The sequence below is a fragment of the Leucopleurus acutus genome, assembly GCF_964270905.1.
Source record: "Leucopleurus acutus genome assembly, chromosome: 1".
Taxonomy (NCBI): Eukaryota; Metazoa; Chordata; class Mammalia; order Artiodactyla; family Delphinidae; genus Leucopleurus; species Leucopleurus acutus.
The window spans coordinates 150,601,338-150,624,605 of record NC_139142.1 but is presented as its reverse complement, the minus strand read 5'-3'; the positions used below and the strand labels follow the sequence as shown (position 1 = coordinate 150,624,605).

Below are 23,268 nucleotides of genomic sequence, written 5' to 3'. Positions count from 1 at the left end.
AATCTCTTAGGTATAAAATAAGGTACAAGGCTATATTGTACAACATGAGAAATATAGCCAATATTTTATAATAGCTATAAATTGAGTATAACCTTTAAAAATAGTGAATTACTATATTGTATACCTGTAACTTGTACAGCAACTATACTTCAATATAAAAAATAGGAATTCATAAATTATCAGATAAAACCTAAGGGTGCACCTGAAACTCTCACAACATTGTAAATCAGCTATACTTCAATAAAAAAGAAAGAAAGAAAAAAAAGAAGGGCCAAGCAAGGAATTAAAAACAAACAAACACAAAAACTGAGGGACTTTATTACCGCTAGACATGGCCCACAAGAAAGGCTGAAGGAAGTCTTTCAGGTTGAAATGAAAGGATGCTAGACAGTAACTTGAAGTTGTGTCAAGATATAAAGATCTCCAGTAAAGGTGAATAAAACTGGTATTATTTTAATTTTTGTTTGTAACTTCTTTATTTTCTACATTATTTCAAAGACAAGTGCATAAAAATAATTATAAATCTATGTTATTAGGTACATAATGTATAAAGATGCAATTTGTAATGTTAATAACATGGAAGGTGCAAAGCAAATTGAGTATATGTGGTTAAAGTAAAGCTGGTATCAATTCAAATTAGATTGTTATAAATTTAGGGTGTTCTATATAATCCCCATGGCAACCATAAAGAAAATATCTATAGAGTATACACAAAGGAAATAAAAAGGGAATAAAAACAAAAAAAATCAACTAAACAGAAAAGAAAACAAAGATGGAGGAACAAAAGGCTCTAGGACATACAGAAAACAAATAGCAAAATGGCAGAAGTGAGTCTTTGCTTTTCAGTAATTAAATGTAAATGAATTAAACTCCTCATAGAAGATCTAGAGATTGGCATAATGGATAAAAATTAAAACAGGATCTATCTCTCTGCTCTCTACAAGAGACTCACTTTAGATCTAAAAATCTAAAGATCAAATAAATTTAAACTGAGAGGGTGGAAAAATGCACTCCATAAAAATAGTAATCAGAAGAAATCTGCAGTGGCTATACTAATATGGAAGAAATAGCCTTTAAGTCAAAGGCTAATAAGAGACAAAGAAGAACATCATATATTGATGAGTCAATTCCCCAAGAAGATAAAACAGTTATAAACATATATGCACCAAACGTCAGAACTCCAAAATACATGAAGCAAACATTGCAGAATTGAAAGGAGAAATGGACAGTTCTACAATAAAACCAAAACTTATGAGATGCTGGGAAACAGTGCAAGGAGGGAAATTTATATCTGTCTACACACCCATTAAAAACAAAAACAACAATTCAACTTTACACCTCAAGGAACTGAAAAAAGAAAAGACTAAATTAAACCTAAAGCTAGCAGGAAGAATAAAATAATAAAGAGTAGAATAGAGATACATAAAATAAAGTAATAGAACTGTGTAGAAAGATCAGTGAAACCAAAATTTGGCCCATTGAAAAGATCAACTAAATAGACAAACCTTTAGATGGATGAAGAAAAAAGAGAGAAGATGCAAATAACTAAAAGCAGAAAAGAAAAGTGGAACATTTCTACCAATTTTATAGAAATAAAAAAACTTTATAAGGGGATACTATGAAAAATTATATGCTGGAAAAGTGGATAACCTAGATGAAATGGACAACTTCCTAGAAATTATACAACCTACCAAAACTAAATCATGACAAAGTAGAACATCTGAACAGACCTATAACTAGTGTGTTGAGTCAGTAATTAAACCTCCCAACAAATAAGCCCTGGACCAAATGGCTTCACTGGTGAATTCAACCAAACATGTAAAGAATAATTAACCCCAGTTAATGCAAACTTGAACTCTTCCACAAAAACTGAAGAAGAAAGAATTATTCCTTACACATTCTATGAGGCTGACATTACCCTGATACCAAAACCAAAGATATTACAAGAAAAGAAAACCACAGACCAGTATCTCTTACAGATACTAATTTAGAAATCCTCAACAAAACACTAGGAAAATGAAATCAGCCCCATACACCATGACCAAGTGGGATTTAACCCTGGGGTGCAAGGATGGTTCAATATGGGAAAAGGACATTAACAAAATGAAGGGGGGGGGGAAACACATGATCATCTCAATTGAAGCAGAAAAAGCATTTGATAAAATTCATCAGCCTTTTATTACAAAAATGTACAAAGAACTAGAAATAGAAGGAAACTTCCTCATAAGATAAAGGCTATATATGAAAAACTCACAAATCATATTCGTTTGTGAATATGTAAAATGGTTTCCCCTAAGATCAGTAACAAGTCAAGGATTCCTGCTTATACCATATTTTTTCTAACTGGAAAGTAAAAAGTAAAATTGTCTGTGTGCAAATAATATGATCTTATGTAGAAAACCTAAAGATTCCATACAACCCCCCCACCCCAGAACTGTTACATCTAAAAAACATATTCAGTAAAATTGCAGATTTCAAAATCAACATGTGAAAAATCAGTTGCAGAGTATGGGGGTTGAGGAAGGATCTAGATGTCAGAGTAAGAGGATGCAGAGCTCACCTCCCGCCAGGAACACACCAAAAATACATCTATATGTGGAAAATTCTCACGCAAAACTAACTAGAGACTGGCAGAAGGACTCTTGTACAACCAAGACTAAGAAAGATACACACGTAATCAGGTAGGAAGGAAAGAAATGCAATTGGGTCAGGATCTATGCCCCTGAGAGGGGACTTAGAGGAAAAAAGACATTACATGGGCAGACACCCACCTTGGGGAGTGAGCAGCTCAAGCCACAGATTGAGTGTCCCAGTCCTGGGGCCCTATGCTGGGGAGACAAGCCCTCTTGGCTGGTTGGAGGACTGTTGGGACTAACAAGAAAGTGGTGGGAAGCCAGGATTCCACTCGTGAGGAGCTCACATGCTCCTAGTTGAGTGAACACTCTGGCTCCACTCTCTCCATATTGCAGCATGGCACTGGATCTGGGGCAGCCATGACCAGGAAAAGACTCAACTGTGGGATGCAGAGGTAACCCTGTCTCAGGGCAGAGCCTGGGTGGGCAGCAGCAGCCATTGTTAGCACTTACTCAAGCAGAGCATCAGAAGCAGCCCAGATCTCTGATGGTGGCCCCTGTACCACAGCTCACCTCTCCATACACCTGAGAATCCACATGGGCCTTACTAATCCTGCAGAGCTATTCCACAAGAGGGTGGAGGTGGCAGAGGCTAGGGACAGTGATTGGCAGGGAGGGACAAAGGGGACTTGCACACAAGGCTGCATCTGAGCAGAGCACAGGCAGCATATTGAACCTCTGTCTGTGCACGGGCGCTACTTGCTTCAGCACTACTCGCCTCTGGAGCAAAGGTCCTGGTGCAAGAAAAGGTAAAATCACACACATAAATGAAACAGAGCTAGTTCAGGTATGACCCTTGGGGCTTCCACTCCAGTAACTTGGGATCTGAGCTGACCCCTGATAGGGTGGTGATGACTGCTGAGCAGAGAGGGAGTTCCACCACACACCCAGTGCCAGCTCTAGTCCCTCCATCTCTGACCCCACCACCTACCTAGATGATAGCTGCCAGCACACCCAGAGGAAAGACGTGCCTTGCACCCAGCTCAAATCCAGCTCTCCCATCAAAGGCATTGTACACAGTCTTTATAGGGATGCTTTCACATAAGAACACCTGTTTAAGACTGCAATAGGTAACTGTTTCCGCTAAATTCATATAGGCAGAGAAAGTTAAGCAAAATGAAAAGGCAGAGGAACTACTTACTCTCCATTGAAAGAGCAAGAGAAAACCACTGAAAAAATAAAAATGAAACAGAAATGAACAATTTACCATATAAAAATTCAAAGCATTGATAATAAGTTGGCTAACTAAACTAGGGAAAAGAAGAGATGAACACAGTGAAAATTAGACCCAATTAGAAATGAAGAGTTCAACAGCTGAAATAAAAAACACTAGGAGGAATGAATAGCAGACTAAGTGATACAGAAGAAGGCATAAGTGATCTGGAATATAGAATAATGGAAGTCACCCAATTGGAACCGCAAAAAGTAACACAAATTAAATATTGAAAGCATTTAAAAGATTTCTGAGGTAATATTAAGTATACCAACATTTGCGTTATGGGGATCCCAGAAAGAAAAGAGAGCGAGAAGGGGATTGAAAATGTATTTGAAGAAATGATGGCTAAAAATTATCAAACATGAAGAAGTAAATGGATATCCTCTGTATAGGAAGCACAGAGGGTCTCAAACTAGATGAAGCCAAACAGAGCCACACCAAGACATATCATACTTCAATTCACAAAAGTTAAAGATAGAAAATTCTAAATGCAGCAAGAGAAAAAGTCACATACAAGCGAATCCCCATCAAGCTACCAGCTGATTTCTCTGCAGAAACTTCACAGGCCAGAAGGGAGTGGCATGATATATTCATGCTGAAAGGGAAAACCTGCAACCTGGGATACTCTAGCCAGCAAGATTATCATTTAGAACAGAAGGAGAGAGAACTTCTCAGACAGACAGACAAAAACTAAAAGAGTTTATCAACACTAAACCTACACTGAAAGAAATGTGAAGGGTCTTCCCTAAGCGGAAAAGAAGTTAGAATCTATAGGAAAGGGAAAATCCCACTAAGAAAGGCGATTGTATAGTAAGAACTGAGGATCCACCACTTAACCTAGTAAAAAGATTAAAAAATGAAAAATTGTGAAACAACTATAAGTATAATAAACAGTTAAGGGATAAACATGACCATGTAAAATATGACATCAAAAACACAAAATTTCGGGGAGAGCAGTAAAAACATAAATCTTTCAGAATGGGCCTGAACTTAAATGACTACCTGTTTAAAACAAGTAGATACAGTTTTATGTCCACATCTATGAACCCCATGGCAATCTCAAATCAAAAACCTATAGTAGATACAGAAAAAAACTAAAGAGAAAGGAACCCAAGCGTACTACTAAAAAAAAATCATTAAACCACAATGGAAGAAACAAAAAGAAGTGAATAGAGAATAACTATAAAGACAACCAGAAAACAAGTAATAAAATGGCAGTAAGTACATTCCTATTAATAACTTCTTTAAATGTCAATGGACTAAATGCTCCAATCAAAAGACACAGCATGGGTGATTGGATTAAAAAAAAAGTCCCTTCCATATGCTGCCTTCATGAGACTCACTTCAGAGCTAAACGTACACACAGACTGAAAGTGAAGGGATGGAAGAAGATATTTCATGCAAATGCAAAGGGCAAGAAAGTGGGGGTAGCAATACTCATATCAGACAAGATAGACTTTAAAACAAAGTCTATAATGAAAGACAAAGATATAAATATATAATGAAAATAGGATCAGACAAGAAGAGGATGTTACAATTGTTAATATTTATGCATGCAATTCAGGAACACCTAAATATATAAAGCAAATAGTAACAGACATGAAGGGAGAAACTGACAAAATGCAATAATAGTAGGGGACTTGTACACCCCACTGATGTCAATGGACAGATCATCCAGAGAGAAAATCAGTAAGGCAACAGCAGTCTTAAATGACACAATAGACCAGTTGAACTTAATGGTACCTATAGGACATTACATCCCAAACAGCAGAATATATACTCTTTTCAAGTGCACATGGAACTTTCTCCAAGATAAGTCACATACTAAGCCTCAAAACAACTTTCAACAAATTTAAGAGGGTAGAAATTATATAAAGCATTTTTTCCAACCACAACATTATGAAACTAGAAATCAATTTTAGAAAGAAAAATGGGAAAATAACAAATGTGGAGACAAAACAACATGCTACTACAAAGCCAATGGATCAGTGAAGAAAGCAAAGAGGAAGTCAGAAAATACCTCAAGACTAATGAAAATGGAAACACAACATTCCAAAATCTATGGGTGCAGCAAAAGCAGTTCTAACAGGGAAGTTTATAGCAATACAAGAAAAATTTCAAATGAACAACCTACCCTACCACCTATAGTAATTATAAAAGAAGATCAAACAAAGCTCAAAGTGAGCAGAATGAAGGAAATAATAAAGATCAGAGAGAAAATAAATAGAGATTAAAAAAACAATAGAAAAGATCAATGAAACCAAGTGTTGGAAGTGAAATTGAATTGTAATTTAAAAAAAAAAAACAACCTCCCAGCAAACAAAAGTCCAGAACTTGACGGCTTTATAGGGGAATTCTACCAAACATATAAAGAACTAATACCTATCCTTCTCAAACTATACCAAAAGATTAAAGAGCATTCCCAGATTCATTCTATGAGGTCACCATTACCCTGATACAAAAACCAGACAAAGACACTACAAAAAATAAAATTTCAGGCCCAAATCTTTGATGAATATATATGCAAAATATATGCAAAAATCCTTAACAAAATATTAGCAAACCGAATCCAACAATATATAAAAAATCCAACAATATATTACAACAATATATATATCATACACCATGATAAAGTTGTATTTATTCCAGTGCAACAAGGATGGTTCAACATTAACAAATCAATGTGATACACCACATTAATAAAAGGAAGGATAAAAATCACATGATCATCTCAGGAGACACAGAAAAGGCATTTGACAAAATTCAGCATCTGTTCATAATAAAAACTCTCATTGAAGTGGGTATGGATGGAATGTATCTCCACATGTATCAACATAAAAAATGTATCAACATAAAATATGCCATCTATGAAAACACCACAGCTAACATCATACTGAACAGTGAAAATCTGAAAGTCTTTTCTCTAAATTCAGGAATAAGACAAGGATGCCCATTCTATTTAACATAACATTGAAAGTCCTAACTGCAGGAATCAGACAAGACAAATAAATAAAAGGCATCCAAATTGGAAGAGAAGAAGTGAAACTGTCACTATTTGCATATGACATTATACTTTACATAGAAAAACCTAAAGTTTCCACTGATAAAAGTATTAGAACTAATAAATGAATTCAGCAAGGTAGCTAGATAAATCTGCTGCTTTTCTATACACTATTAATAAACTATCAGAAAGAAAAAGTAAAAAAAAAAAAAAGAAAACATACACCATGATGTATATATAGCAAAACAGAAATAGACTCACAGATACAGAGAACAAACCACTGGTTACCAGTGGTGAGAAGGTAGGGGGGTGGAGTAGGTTAGGGGTATGGGATTAAGAGATACAGGCTACTATGTATAGATAAGCAATGAGGGTATATTGTATAGCACAAGGAATTATAGCCATTTTCTTGTAATAACTTTTAATGGAGTATAATCTGTAAAAATACTGAATCAATATGCTTTACTCCTGAAACTAATATAATATTATATATCAAAAATGCTTCAGTTAAAAAAATAAAATGGAAAAATATCATCCTTAGAGATATGGAGAAAAAAGTGATAATAGGCAAACTTTATTAAAAAAAAAAAAATCAGGTGCATTTCTATGTACTACCAATTAACAAACCAAAAAGGAAACTAAGTAATTTCTTTCACAGTAACATCTAGAAGAATGAAATACTTAGGAAGAAATTTAATGATAGAGGCAAAAGACTTATGAACTAAAAGTATAAAAGAAAGAGTAAAACTATATGACCATGGACTATGATTTGGCCCAAGAGCTATAAAAGGAACTTTGGCAGGGTTCTTGCCAGGATATCTCTGTAAAAGGGAGGGGGTAAGAGAGCTTTGGCTCTTCATTTTCTTCTGGCTGCTAGTGTAGAAGGTAGATATAATGGCTGGAGCTGCTGCAGCCACTTTGAATCAAGAGATGACCTTGAGGATAGAGGCCACATGCTGAAGGAATACATAAGCAAATGGAAAGACATCTTATGCTCATTGATCGGAAGAATTAATATTTTTTTAAGATGACAATACTACCCAAAGTGATTTACAGTTGCTATGCATTCCCTTTAAAAATCCTAATCACATTTTTTTTCAAATGGAAAACTCCATTCTAAAATTCATATGTAATCATACGGGACCCCAAATATTCAAAGCAATCTTGAAAAAGAAGAACAAAGTTGGAGGTTTCATGTTTCTTTATTTCAAAACTTACTATAAAGCCATGGTAATCAAAATAATGTTATATTTGCATAAGAACAGAAACATAGGCCAATGGAATAAAGTAGAGAGCCTAGAAATAAACTCTTGAGTATATGATCAGATGATTTGCTTCAGGGGTGCAAGACTATTCAATGCATAAAGGAGTGTGTTGTCAACAGATAATGCTGGGAAAGCTGGGTATCCTTATGTAAAAGTAAAGTTGGATGCCTACCTTATACCTTATACCATATACAAAAATGAACTTGCAATTGATCAAAGATGTAGTACATAAGAGCTAAAAGTATAAAACTCAAATGGACAACCCAAATGTCCATTAAAACATGAATGAGGTATATACATACAATGGAATATTATTCAACCTTAAAAAAAGGTTTGGAAATCTGGTACATGCTACACCATGAAAACATTATAGTAGGTGAACTAAGCCAGACACGAAAGAACAAATGTTCTGTGATTGCACTTATATGAAATACCTAGTATCAGTAAGAATGTTGCCAGGTCACCAAGTCCTGGGGGGAGGGGAGAATGGGGAGTTATTGTTTAATGGGTATAGTGGGGTTTTTTTTAGATGATGAAAAAGTTCTGAATATGGATAGTGGTGATGGTTGTGAATGTAGTTAATACCACTGACCTGTACACTTATAAATAGTGAAAAAAGGTAAATTTCGTGTTATGCATATTTTACTTTAAAAAAATTCTTTGTTTCGTATTGAATTCTATTTTGTTCACTTGGATGCTGTTTGTTTTTGCTCTGTTTAATAGAGCTGTTTCATACTGATTTTCTGTCCTGTACCTATCATCTTCTCTGTGTTTTCAAAGCTTTGTCTTCGTCCTCTGCCCTTAGGAAGGTTTTACAAGTTGGCCCTCTCCTTCCCACTCTGACTGTGGTCCCCAGACCAGCAGCAGCAACATCATCTGGGAAATTCAGAACTACAGACCTACCCCAGATGTCCTGCTCAGAATCTGCATTTTAACAAGATCCCTCAGTGACTTGTGTCCCCTCCGAGTTTATGAAGTCATTCACATCATTAAATGACTTTCAGCTGTGTAATTCTGCTGTCTCTGTGTTCAGTACAGATTTCAGTTCAGCACTTATGCTTGGATTCTTTGCATTCTTTTCTCAGTTTTACATCATCTGTCTATGCCTTCATCTCAGGCTTTTCTTTCCTTATGTCTTCCTATCCTTGTTTTAAAGAGAATTCATGCCTTTTGACAACCAGACCAACATCTTCCCAAGTTTTCAACTTTCATTTTGCATGCTTACATACTTTTCATAGAACATCTCTTTGTTTTATTCATAATGTTTATCCTTAGATGAGCAGATCCATGGAGACTAAGTGATATTCTAATGAGACTTTGGATATGGCGACCTTGGCCCCCTTCTGTCTCACGCTCACATTGGAAGCCTTAGTCCCTAGGATACAAATCTGAAGATTGGGTTAATGCATTCCCTTTGTTATGCCTAATTGCCATTCTTTTAGGGTAGGTCCTCCCCTCAGACTGCTGGTTAACCCACTGAGCCATGAAGTCAGATGCAACGTATGATACTTTGAATAGTCTTGAATGACACCTTCTACTCTGGCCTGCTTGTTTCCATGCCCTGTGGATATCTGCCTCTAGCTGCAGTGGCTTTTCTTTGAGGTGATAGGTTGTGTGCATTTGACTTTGTCGTCCAACCACTTTCAACTAGGGAGTGTGTCCTGTAAAGCTATGGTGGCGAGGGGGCCGGAGGGAGAAGGAGGCTGGGGGAGAGGGAAGGGGAGGGGGGGGGAAAGGAGAGGAGAGAGAGAGTTAGGGAGGGAGAAGAGCTGGCAAGCTGCATTAGCAGGCAGGGCCAGGTCTGTCACCCTGTCTGGCTCACGCTGTTTCTCACCCTTTCCGATGGAACTTACCGTGGTGATGAAGATGTTCTAAAATCTGTACCATCCAGTACAATAGCCACTAGCCATAGGTGACTATTGAGCACTTGGAATTTGACTAGTGCCTTAGAGGAACTAAATTTTTAATTTTATTTCATTTTAATTAATTTAGAATTTAATTATAAATAGGCACATGTGGCTAGTGGCTACCTTTCTAGATAATAAACCCCACACATACCTCCCAAGTACCATCATTAGATCCAGATGGTTGGGGAGACTCAAAATCTCAAAGTACTTTTTTGATTCTTTCAAAATATTTCCTTCCTTCCTCTTAGAGAGTTGAACCTAAGTATTTTCCTTGAGACTCCCTCAGTCATCCACCCTGACATTTCTGTTCCTGTCAGGTGCTTGAGGATCTGGCACATGCTTTCTTTTGGTTTTGGTTTTTAGCATTATTGCTGGTTTTGGCCTTTGAATTGCTTTATCACCATATTGTTTGAAAATCAGGAGGTGGCCCATCTCATATGCCTAATGTGACTACTCATTTCACCAAGATTTATGTTCCTACAATGCTAGTGGATTTATGCTGAAATCCAGAAGTAAATGCTCCCGTTGTAGGAAAATACTATCTGCTAAGGGCTTTGCTATCTTATGGCACCCCTGAGAAGTATCAGGTTGTGATGTCCATTTATTTATAAGATAATTTATGCTTTTCTATGTGTGTAGTTACTTGCATTGATTGTTGTATCTGTTATCTATGCCCACAACATTGCTGCGTAACAAACAGCTGGAAAGCCTCAATGTCAAATGATAATGAGTGCTCATTGCTTGTGAATCTGAGTGATTAATCAGCACCTCTGCAGATTCTGGCTGGTTCACCCACAGGCCCAGGGATGGGTGGTCTCTGCCCCTTATGTCCGTACTCCTCCTAGAACCAGCAGACTTATATGAGCATGATTTTCTCACAGCAAAGGCAGGAGTACAAGGGGACCAGAAACACAGAATGTCTCTTGGAGGCTAATCTTGGGACTGTTAGTACACACATTCTATCGGACAAAGGAAGGCACAAAGTTGGCCCATGTTCAGAAGCGGGCAGACAGCTCCTCTTTAGTGAGAAGAGCTGCAAATGACATGGCAAAGAGAGTGGATACTGGGGAAGATGAAGATGATTGCCAACACAATCAACTTTCTACAGCAATTTTCCCAGCAACATCCTCAACAAATCTGCACAGCAGAGGCCTTTGGACATTTCTGTGCGTGTATCTTATATTTATTGTAAAATAAAACAAAAACTGGGGCAACTTCAATGTTGGTTTATGTCCTGTGCCCTCTCCACATTGAATAATAAGCACTTGCTTTAGAAGGATGCTTGGTCAGTCTGAATTATTCGATTAGGTCCTTAATCCTAGCATCTGAATTTCTATTCGTGGAAAAATGATAGATGCCTCCACTGCCTGGTACACCTGGGGTGAAGCCAGGAATGGAGATGAGTGTAAGTTACCTGAGAGCAGTTGCAGAGGGCTAAGTGATTACCTGTAAGGCAGTACCCCAGGTGTGCTGCTGTTCTGGGGCCATGGGTAACAACCATTGCCCAGGGTTCTCGGACATTTGGACATCCCCAGTACAAGCCAGAAGTCACACAGGAGGTGCTGCTAACTTGCTCCCGGTCCTGCTAGTTTGACAAGATTGTGATCAAAGGGCCAGAACTCCGCCTATGGCTGCATTTTGCTGCAGTCCTCACAGCCATGGAAACTGTAAAGCTTATGGGCATTAACATCAGCCTGCTAAGGACTCATTCTGCAGCCGAAGGATTCAGAGACCACCAGGATGTCAGCACATAGAGCGTCATCCAAGCACCTTTTCTTTTTTTTTGTACATAATGGAATTTTTTATTTATTTTTTTAACATCTTTATTGGAATATAATCATCCAAGCATATTGACCAGTGAGCCCAGGGAGGCTCTCAGGGGGTCAGTAAACATTCAAAGTCAGATCTGCTGGGAGTGCTTGCAGGAGGGTGGGTATCCCCTCTGGCTCTTTGATTTGGGGGATTGAAACCAAGAAGGGCCAAGCCACCTCTTTTCCACATTTTGCTTGAGTTCCACGATGTCTGTTAGTCCAGGACACCTGCCATGTGCATGTGGCTGCGGCTCTAGGCACTTATGACTGCAGGGGACCAAGCCCTGCTCCAGTGTCCCCAGAGGACAAGCAAGGGGCCTGCAAGTCAACAAATGGAAGGACATTCCAAGGGTAGATGGTCCTAAGTGTAATGACGATACTAAAATGGGTGATGAAAGGAGAGATAGCAGGGCTGAGATACTTTAGTTCTACAAGGCCTCTGAGAAAGCTAGTCAGGTACATTTTAACCTCTGTTCTCTCTGGTATTTACTATGAATCTAAAATATTCGTATAAGTGGGGAAGAGAGTGTGTGCATTGCCTTGTGATTCACTGTAAGCGTGGGTCCCAGGCTCAGTTCGGAGTCCCCCTTTCCCAGCAAGGACAGAGAGAGAGCAGTGTCGTACCTCGGCTGACAAGCAGGCATACTACCACCACCTAGTAGCTGTGTTCCTGAGCAGCCAAAAGCGATATTTCCACCACAGCCTCTCCAGGCGGTCTGTGGAGAAATCTGTGTTTGTGAGATGACACAAAGAGTTTGCGTCTGCCGTTAATATTCTTTTTAATTGGTGGAAATTTTAAAATGGAAGTGCTGATACCAACGTAGATCTCATAAGCTTGATATAACTGAGACAAAGTTAGAACCCTTTGACCTGCTAAAAGCTGTTCTTCCCAGGAGTAGTTTCTAGATGGTGTCCAAAGATGGCAGGTGTCTCATAATAGGATTTTAAACTTGTTGGGATGTTGCTGCCCTTATAAACTTCACATTTATTCCTCGAATTTTCATACTTTTGACTCTTAAACATATCTTTAGGGATATATCACTTACAATAGCAGGACTACCTACTAAACTCTACCCTATTCCACAATGGGCAAAATATCACTGCTGTTGCAGCAAGTGTAGCCTTAAAATATTTATTTTCTCCCCTTACGTAGTATATTTCCAATTTGTCATACATATGAGACATATACATGTATATGATCTCTGTGTGTATATATATGTGTGATCATATATATCATATATATATATATACACACACATATATATAACATATTTCTCTACTGAATTCGCTCTTCTTTGAAAACGAGAACCTCATTCCCTGAGTAGGCTTTTAAAAGTTGAATATATTTTGTAGTTTAAGGCAGAAGAGGTGTCAAGGAGGTAGATGAGTGAGTGCAGGATTCAGGCTGCCTGGATCTGAATGCCACATGTGCCTTCCAGTAGCATTGTAAATGTTGCCGACCTCCTTACTCTTTCTGATCCTTGGTTTGCTCATCTGCAAAATGGGAAGAATAACAATACCTCTACAATGTGGTTGTTGTGAGATTAAATGCATGAGTATTCAATGGCTGAGCACGGAGCTGGGCCCAAAGCCAACTCACAACCAGCCTTACATAAAGTTCAGATGTGACTGCATGCTACGACTGAAAACAATGGATCTACTGGAGAGAATTCCTCACGCAATATTTCTTATTGACTTCACCACTATTTCTTAGAAATAGGAGTGGAATTCTCAGCTTTCAGATGGAAGTGGAGCTAGAAGTTGGTTAAAGTCTTTTCTCAGGACAAATAAAATTGATTAGAAAAAAATACAAAAGGTGTGTGTGTGAGCGTGTGCGTGTTGGGGATTATGCAATTAGAGCTCTAATGTCACTGGGGCTTCCCTGCCCTTGGTGCATCTCCATTAACTAGGCTTGAGTTCTCATTCTGCAGGCTATGAAATACCCTCCTATGGTTTCTACAAAGTCCCAGGGGTGCAAAATTTGGTCATTTCACTCAGAAGGTCCAGTCCCCAAACCTGTCATGAGTTTAGCCAATGTGGATGATGGCCTTGTGGCTCGGGGAGGGGTTCTGGCCTGCTGTCCCCTTCTCGATCTCTTTATTACCCCCTTTCTTTTTTTCTTACCTTTCTGTCCCAGTGGCAAAAGGACCTCTTTCCTTCTTCCACTGTGTCATGAGTAGGCTCTTATGACTTACTTTCCACCATAAGAGGGTTTTCTGTGTATTTCTTCCATAGGAAGAAGAGTAGCACATAGATGTCTATACCTTATTCCTCAAGTCAATAGGAATAGGGCTCCATATGATAGCCAGTATGATACCAGAATGAGAAGACAGGACAACAGCTGTACTAAAGGTACTCACCAATTCTACTAGCTTCATGCTTCCCAGTTCCAATGATTCCTATGAAACACTCTACATAATATCACAATACATGTGAGTCTCCAAACAATTTGGATGTGTGTGTGTGTGCACTTGTGTGCATGTATTTTAATGATGATAATTGGGAATAAATAAGGAAAAACAAACAAAAAATGGTAATCTCAGTTACTGAGTCTTCAAGTGAATAGGTACTAAAACATGTAGGAAAATTTAAAAATTTGAACATTTCCAGTAGAGATCTTTTTCTCTTATTTACAAAAATTTGTAATTTTAGCAGAACTTTCTTCTAATTTTGCCTTGTAGGCATCTTGTATGGATGTTGGGTTGACAACCTGCCATAAAACATGCCAGAACTTCAAAGTGTGAGGCTGGTTCTTCAGTTGGCTAGGAAGTCAGATGATGTAGAAAAATATACCAAAGAGCTATGTGTTGACTTTGGATAGAATGTAATCCACTCTTTGGAATGATAATTGGAAGTGTTATGACATTTGGAAAGGACACAGTTTCATCATTGGTGTGGATCTTATAGCATATGTCTGCACGGCACTTGCATGCTATTTGCAAAGAAAAAATTAGCGTTGTCCCATGATTGGCAAATAGGTTGACGTTTTCCCTCACTGTTCTTCGCAGTCATTGAAAAGTAGAACTTTCCTCAACCTGCTGCTTAACCCAATGCTAATAGAAGGACATGCTTTACTCCTATTCCTTTAGCACTGGCACTTAGGTTCAGTGAGACAAGCCCAACATAATTAGCACATGACTGGTGTCTGATGGGTGTTTTGGAGCAGAACTTGCTCATGTTGCCTGAGTGGTAGGAGGTTTGTTGTGAATGTTCACATGGAAGGCTGTCTATAGAAAGCTCAATACTGGGCTTCGAGAAGGGTGGAGTCTAGAATGTGGCTGGGATTTCAAGGTAAATCTAGGGATCTCAGGAGAAGACATTCTCACTTCTTCCTTCTTAGGATTCACCATTTAATGAGCACAGCCCGGGCCGCCATTTACACATCTTCCACATCAGCTCTGAGATGCTGCTCCCTGAGATGTGTCGTCCATGTCCTGCAAGGCTGTGTGCTGTGGCCCAGGCTTAGCTCTGCTGTTTCCTGAACCATCAACTCTGCATTGTCTTCACCTCTGTTATGCTTTCTCATGCCTGACTCTCCAGTTTGAAAATGGCATCACAAGCCTCTAATTCATGAACTTGCAAGTTTGGCTCCATTCTCATCTTTAATTCATTCTCATGGAAGAGAATCCCTTTAGCTCCATTCTGCCTTTTAACTCAGGCCACATCCTATATTCTTGTTCAACTAATGGTTGGCTGTGCTTGATTCAGGGACCCAGCCCAGTCTGGTTAGCCTGGACTGTGGTGCAGAAGGGGTGGGATTTCGAGAAAGAGAATAAAACATGGTAGCCTAATCGTTGCATTTTCAACAGAGGCTTTGGGTAGGTTGGTTTCCCTAAAATGAGGCTTTCGGCAGAGTAGGAAATGAACTTGACGTTTCTGGAAGTGTTTTATCTCCATGTACAGTGGGTTTAACCATTGCACGGCAGAGGCTTAACTGTCCTTAGGCCACGATATAAATTCTTTCCATGGCTGCAGCTGACCTCAAGGGAAGCTAACCCAAGTTTTCATTCATAATCAATAACATAGAAGCCAAATATTCTCTTTGAAAAGGTAGATGATCCTGTGGTGAAAAGCCCTGGAACATTAGCCCAAGAGGCATATATAATAAAACAGAATCAAATAGAAGCTTGGCTCACATTTCCAGAGTGCAGCCTGTGGATTGGGAGCTACTTGAACACTTCACACTGAAAGTCAAAGAATTAAATTGTAATCTAATCAATGTTGTTACCATAGGTAAGTTTTCTCTGTGCTACAAAAGTTAGAGCATCACTAGACAATGAGGCAGAATAAAAATTGAAGACAAGAGCTTCCTAAGAAGCCCCTTTCTCTTCCCTTGATTATCCAAAGTCAACAAGTTTGCATGAATAATTTTGTAATTATATATGTACTGCTTTTTTGGATAAAGCTGACCTACAGTATAATGAAAACTTGTCCATTTAGTATATATCATGAAATATGTTTAATCAGGTGTGCTTTGGGGAAGGGGTCCTACCTGAGGGTTACTCAGTGTTTATCTAGAAGCAGTTTTTCTGCTGTATTTCTCATCCCATCTTTAATATCTGCCCTCACTCTGTGTGTTTCAGAATCACCACGACCGCAGCATGCATGATGGACCTGAGAAGATACCCTTTGGATGAGCAGAACTGCACTCTGGAGATTGAAAGCTGTGTGTATCTGTATTTCTTTTTCATCCACTTTGTGTTTTAGGCCTTTTTATCATTATTTGGCATGGCATATATAATTTTCTTGACATAGTTTTTAACTATCCTAAAGATTAGAGGTTTAATCCTCCACTCTGCAAATATCACTTTCATGACAGAGAGAGGGCAAGAGAAAGAAAGAGACAGAGAGAGACAGAGACAGAGGCTCAGTATAAAAGAATCCTCCACTCTGATCTAAGAGAGTCTGTTTGCTATGCTGAAATAAAAGAAGACAGATGCTCTTCATCTCGACCCCTTCAGTGAGAAGAGAGCAGACGCCGAGAGGCGGTCCCTCTCAATGTGCTTCATCAGGCACAAGTGGCTGTACTCCTGGGACCCTCTGCAGTTGGAGTAAACCTCATTTCCCATTAGGAGCTCAGCTTTACAAGCCAACTATTTCTACATCTTGGCAATTTTCTTCAGTTTGAAGAGTATTCAGATGCCTTATTGATAATTCAGTGTTGAGTGATACTTCTCTGCGAGGGACGAGAGCTGCAGCCACGTAGTCTAAGAAGAAAATGTCCTGCTCCCTGACCTGCAACCCTGGCATATCCGGATATGGCTGCTGCCGTTGTGTCTTCTCCTGACCCACCATAGACTGGTTTATCATTAGCCTCAGTTGGATTTCAGGTTGTCGGTATTTGTATTGAATTTTGGGGGGATGGCAAATGACTTACTTTGCAGCACATTCGATGCATGTATAGTGAGAAGTGAATGCCTTGGTGAATGAACACACTGGGAAGCTGCACTGGTGGCAGGCCAGAGTTTAGACCCTTCACTGTGCCCCTCACTTTCACACGGCATCATGGCCCTGCTTTCTGAGAGCTGTGCTTTCAGAAGGTGAGGGACGTGAGATCATCTGGCATGATGCATAGTATATTTAGTATGAAGGCTCAGGGGAAAGATGATGGTTTCCCAATAGTTGAAGGGCTACTTTAGGAAGTTAAGTAGATTCTGTGTGGCCAGAGGACACAACTCCAATGAGTTGATGAGAGTTTCAGCAAGGCAAATTTGGGATCTAAGTGAGGAAGCAGCTCCTATTCCAACTGTGAGCCATAGTGAATGGTGTTGAAGAGTGTAGATTCTGTTTCCTTGATGTTTAACCAAGGTGGAGGATGGGCAGGAAGGTCCGTTGTCAAAGAGATTTCCTCAGAGTGTGTGAGGTCCCTCCCCCTCAGAGAATTCACGATTAAAGCAGTTGAACAGAAGAGGGATTCTCCCAGTTTTCTGGTGACCTGACTACACACGTGTGCAAAAGTTTTTATTAAAGTCAAGATGCAAATGTATGGAAGAGTTAGCCACTTGAAGATCTGGATGTCCCGCTGTGGGGCATGTAAGCACTGGGCACAGCATGCTGATCTGAGCTACAGCCAGAAGGCCAGAGGGACTGGACTGGGTGGGCAAGGGAGTGGGCGTGGGTGTACTTAACAACGCACACAGGGACCAGTCCTGTGGGTTCTTGGGGTCCTATTAAGGACTTTGGACTTGTTTTGCTAATTGCATTGGGAAACATTTGAGTGCTTTAAGCAGAAAAGTGACTTGGTAAGATGTGTGTTTTATTAGCAATCGCTGTGGCCACCAGGTGAGAATGGAGTGTAAGGCAGTCGGAGGGAAGGGCAGAGACAAAAGGTGTGCCCACCGTGATCCTGGAGGTAGGACAGCAGACAGGACCAGGGAGCCAGCAGGGGCTGTGGGGGGCAGTCATCCCCACAGCTTTGGTCTATTTGTTTGTCTAACGTCAGATATTTAGTATCTGCCTCTTGTTGTGTTATATGTTCAAATCAGAAAGTCTGTTATATTCATAGGCTACTTTTCTACAGGTGTGAGTTTTAATTTTCCTTACCGCTAGAGTTGACCTAATTCTTTAGAAGACTCCTGGGTGCTACAAATAACATCAGACACTATTGTCCTATTTAGTCATTCTCGGGAAGCATTGATTAATTACCGAGCGAGCATGAGACCATGCCAAGAGTTGGCTTTGGAGCTATAATCTGGCAAATGACCACTGCTCTTTCTGCTGAGACCACTGCTCAAATCTCTAAGGGCCAAGAGGGTCCCTACAAAAGGCGTTTCTAAGGATGGCCAAGCTCATGGCCAGGAACACCTCATGACACCATCCAAAAATGCCTGACTTTATCAAACATTGATTGGTCAAATTCACCCTCAGTGTTTTAACTTTTTAATAGTTTTTGAGAGAGCTGCCTTTCTAGAATTCTTCATACTCAAGTTCTTACTTTTTCTTCCAACTATCTTATTCAGTGCTAAGAATATGTTTTTAATTCATTTATGTGCAAAGTCGAGGCCAGCCCTACAATTAGGCTTTGCAGACAGAACTTTGGTCAGAGCACTCTACCTCCACAGTTTCTCAGCCTGGTTCAAATCGGACAGCAGAGGTAACATGAGAATATTCGAAAGTTAGTTCTTTGATGATGCTTCTTTTCATAGACAAGCACATCAAACAAATTTACTTCAAACATGGGCAAGCTGTTACTTCCATTTATTAGTGACAGTTTCTTTAGACAAAATAATGCTTCATTTCTGCCATGTCCTTGCTTCTCTCTCCTGGCAGATGGCTACACCACAGATGACATTGAATTTTACTGGCGCGGTGGTGATAAGGCTGTTACTGGAGTGGAGAGAATTGAGCTCCCACAGTTCTCCATCGTGGAGCATCGTCTGGTCTCCAGGAATGTTGTCTTTGCCACAGGTGAGTCCTGCATCCCCTCATACTCCCTGGAAAGATACTGGCTGCCTGGCCATGATGCTATCATTGTGAAATATGCTGCTGCTGATTCACAGTGCTGAGTCAACCAAAAAAGGACTATCATCAATATTTCATCGTTTTCTCTACCCTTTTCTCTGTATCTAGAGGGGATGGATAAGCTTTGATGGGTAGGAAGGAGCACCTGACCAGGAGATGCTCTCTGTACTGGTTATTGAAAAGTTAAAAGACTGAGGGTGAATTTAACCAACCCTTGTTTGATAACATAAGCAGCTTTCATTCTGGGCAGACAAGAGGCCACTGATGGCCTTGGAGGCAGGAAGGAAGGAGAGGGAGGAAGACCTGAGGAGGCAAGTGCTGTGCTGTCAAAAGTAAGAGACCTTCTCCCCACTTCTGGGCTGGCAGTCAGCCCTGGTCCAGGAACCTGGGCACCTGCAGTTAGTGATGCCTCTTCAGACATGGTCATCTGCTCCTAATATCATCTGGGAGGCTGCCCTGGCCTGGGTTTCATTGTCATCTTTGTTTCAACTGTCCAAAGACAGAGTAGTTATCTTCTACTCTCCTGTCTGAACTTGCTGAGGTTTTATTAAGATCCAACCATGTCTCTCACAATGGGAAGTGCTTTCTCGGTGTTCTTACTGAATGCTGTGCTGTAGCTGAGAGAATAAACAAAAGCGCTCTGTAAAGTGTAGGGTATTCTAAAGACCACAAACTCTGGGTGGAGAATTCTCAAGAGGGCAGAGCTGGGATCTCCCATCTTGGCTTTCTCCTGACAATGTAGCTTAAACCACACCAAGTGGGTGGTGGTTAGCCCTGGTCCTGTGCCAGCATTCATGAAGCCTGCGGCCTGCACTCTCTGCCTGTAGCCTCTAGCTTGAATGCCTGTGACCCATGGCCACCTTGAATCTCTTCACATGGCCACCTTCTACTCATTCTTCAGCTTAATCGAAATGCTCTTCCTCTGTGAAGGTTTGGCCCCTGCTCTGCCCACACACTGCCTCCCCAGGTTGGCTTAGGTGACAGCTCTGCATTCCTTCAGTGCTGCACTGACCACCAGTGCCTGCGACTTCAAGGAGACCCCTCCCATAAGAGAGGCCTGTCCTGGGCACGGCTGACCCCACTCCCCATCCCCTCCTTGTGGGATGCCTGCCATGCTGCGGACATGCAGCCAGTCCGCACTGGGCCAATTTCTCTCCTCTCTACCTCAGCCTCAAGAACGAAGGGACGTGCAAGTAGAGACAGAATGTTTAAGGTCCATCTTCATGGCGGTGCCACCTTCTCCTGTGTTGCAAGACGTCCTGCAAATGTGCTTGCAGTCTCTGTAGAGTACGCACGGAGGTGCTCACCTTGGGTGGGTGGTGAGGCCAAAAGGCACATGGGCTTATCATTAAGGAATAGTTTCCACAACCAAGAAAACTGCCCTGTGATGTGTTGCAGAAAATGATTTATTGCTTTTAAAACTGGATTTCAAACTGTTCCATGCTCCAAATGATGTGAGCAGAGGTCTGCTCAGAACGCAGGGATAGTCTTGTCTTGGTATAGGAGTCCTGCCCATGCCTGCCTTTGTCTAGAAGATTGCAGATAGGGCTGTTAGGGCACTGCCAGGAGGCCCTTTTATTGCATTTTCATGCACCCTCCTTGAAAGCCTGATGAGGCGTCTGTGGAGGGTGTGGTGCTTCCATGGGAAACTGCAACCACATAGAATGGCCTTCCTGAATCCTCTTGCTCAAAAAGCACTGGAGCCACTTTTTTCTAGGTGCAGTCTCTGTCTTTCTTTTAACTATGTGTATGGCAGAACATATCCTAAACACATCCGGAGAAGATACACAAGATCATGCCCTCAGAATGCAGCGTTGAGTCCTCTTTTCTGTGCTCACCGAGTTTCTGCATTCGCAGGGTGTCACCAGGAGCTCCGTATCAGTCAGTTATAAACCTCCCATCCTTCAAAGACCCTGCGCTTTAAAATTATTCTAATTTGCTTACTTATGTAAAAAGGTCATAAGCCACATTGTTACAAAACTATTTCAAAATTAAATATTATACTAATTTATTTTCCTTTACACAAGTGTTCTGAGTTAATGAGATTTCAATCAGTAAACTGGACTGAAGGATTCTGTAGCCTGAAAGAGGATTCTCAGAAAGGGGATTAGGAAAGACACAACACTCTGGAGGTTTCTGGAGATGCTCCTTCTCAGGGTCATGCAAGCGAAATTCTGTGGCTGGCCCACCTCCCCCTTGTCCTGCCTCTTTGAGGACCTTGTGAATGGCGTCTTGCTGTGGTTTCCCAAGGTGTAGAGTCCTAATCCATCTCCTGGGTAACATGAGGTTGCAGGCTGCAGGGCAGGGAATACATACAAAAGGAGTCGTGAATATTCACTCAATGGCTGGCATGAACTAGGCATGCGGCTGAACCCTGGGTCAGAGAGGGAACAGGGAGTGTCTGGTCCAGTGGGACTGCTCACAGCCTGCAAGCATTCAGCAGTGTGCCCTGGATGACATCAGGTAGCCTCTTACCTAGTGGGGTGTTTAGTGGGAATTGAACCACAATAAGAGAGCTCGAGTTCAAGAAACAGTATGTACAAGGTTTAAAGACTCATACCCTGGAGCCAGAACTGCCAGAGCTTAAGTCCAGACTCTGGAACCTTCTAGCAGGGTGACCTATGGTGATCTCTCTGAGAAAAAGAGGACATTGATAATATCTATTTGGTAGGATTGTAGAGGATTACATGAGTTAGTATAAATAAAGAGCCTAGAATAGGGTGAGCACTGATTAGCTTTCATTAATTAAATTGTGTGGGTCCAGGAATGAGACATATTTTGAGGAGTCTGAGAATAGACACTCCAGTGGCTGCCCAGAGCTTTAAATATTAGAAAATGTATGACATTATTCTCCTGGATTATTGAGCATGATGTAACTGACTCCTAATTGCTTGTCTGAGGGTTTCTTAAGAATAGGGCTTGTTTGGGGTTCATATTTGTATCCCTAATACATATCCCAGCATCTAGCCCACTCAATAGTTTGAAAACTGCATGGTTGTTGAATTACAAGAGGAAGTTTGACTGTCATTACTAAGTATGTATTCAACCCTAATCAAATGAATTGTTTCTGCAAAAGAGATACTATATAAATTAATAACATTATATGTTCAAATATTTAATGTACTAAAATATGATGTTTTAAAAAGAAAAATCCACATAAAACCTCTTTGTACCTGGGGAGGAAATTAAGTATGCCTTTGCCTAGAAGGAGGGAACTTTGTTCCATGAGTGCATTTTAAAGAAATAACTGAGTTAGTTCACCTCAACAATAATTATTCCATTTCTGCCATGACTCAGCAAATAGGATTTGGAAAAAATAATTCGATCCCCTTACAACTCAAAAGAAAATGAAGTAAAACTTTATTACTCACTGTGATTTCTAACAATAACAATGGCGTGCTACATTATAATTCATAGCACCTTGTGTTCGAGATTTTTCACTAATGTCCCTGGGAGACTGGTACTTGACAAACAAATTAGCCCAAGTTAAAGTATAGGAAAACTGATGTTCAAGAATGATAATGATTTGACCAAATTTACACAGTAAAGCTAGAAAGGACAGAAATTAATCCACAAGGTTCCTGACAAATAGGAAACCCTGATACATTTTTTTGACAAAGATTTTAAAAACTAATATTTTTAAGCTTTATTTAAATGATTATTTTCCATACTTTTATATATTAATGTTATAAGGGTTGTTACACAGCGTGTAGCTGTTGGGATGACAAACAATGTCTACTGTGCCTGTCCACGGCATCTGTGTCATTCCTTCCCTTACTTTCCAGTATTAATGGGCTGTACATTCTTTTTTTTTAATTTAATTAATTAATTTATTTATTTAGTTTTGGTTGCGTTGGGTCTTTGTTGCTACACGCAGGCTTTCTCTAGTTGCGGCCAGTGGGGGACTATTTTCGTTGCAGTGCGTGGGCTTCTCATTGCAGTGGCTTCTCTTGTTGCGGAGCACAGGCTCTAGG

The 23,268-nt window shown here is 40.2% G+C and overlaps 1 protein-coding gene across 2 annotated transcripts in view; it reads left to right on the top strand.

Annotated features, from left to right (window-relative positions):
• Nucleotides 1-23,268, top strand: part of GABRB3 (gamma-aminobutyric acid type A receptor subunit beta3) — a gene marked incomplete at both ends in the record, with an annotated part of 231,486 nt that overhangs the window by 179,335 nt on the left and 28,883 nt on the right. For both annotated transcript variants that reach the window (XM_082846279.1, XM_082846280.1), the window contains 2 exons: nt 16,417-16,499; nt 19,103-19,240. In XM_082846279.1, coding sequence (XP_082702405.1) covers nt 16,417-16,499; nt 19,103-19,240 — 221 coding nt within the window. The remainder of the gene's footprint in view (nt 1-16,416; nt 16,500-19,102; nt 19,241-23,268) is intronic.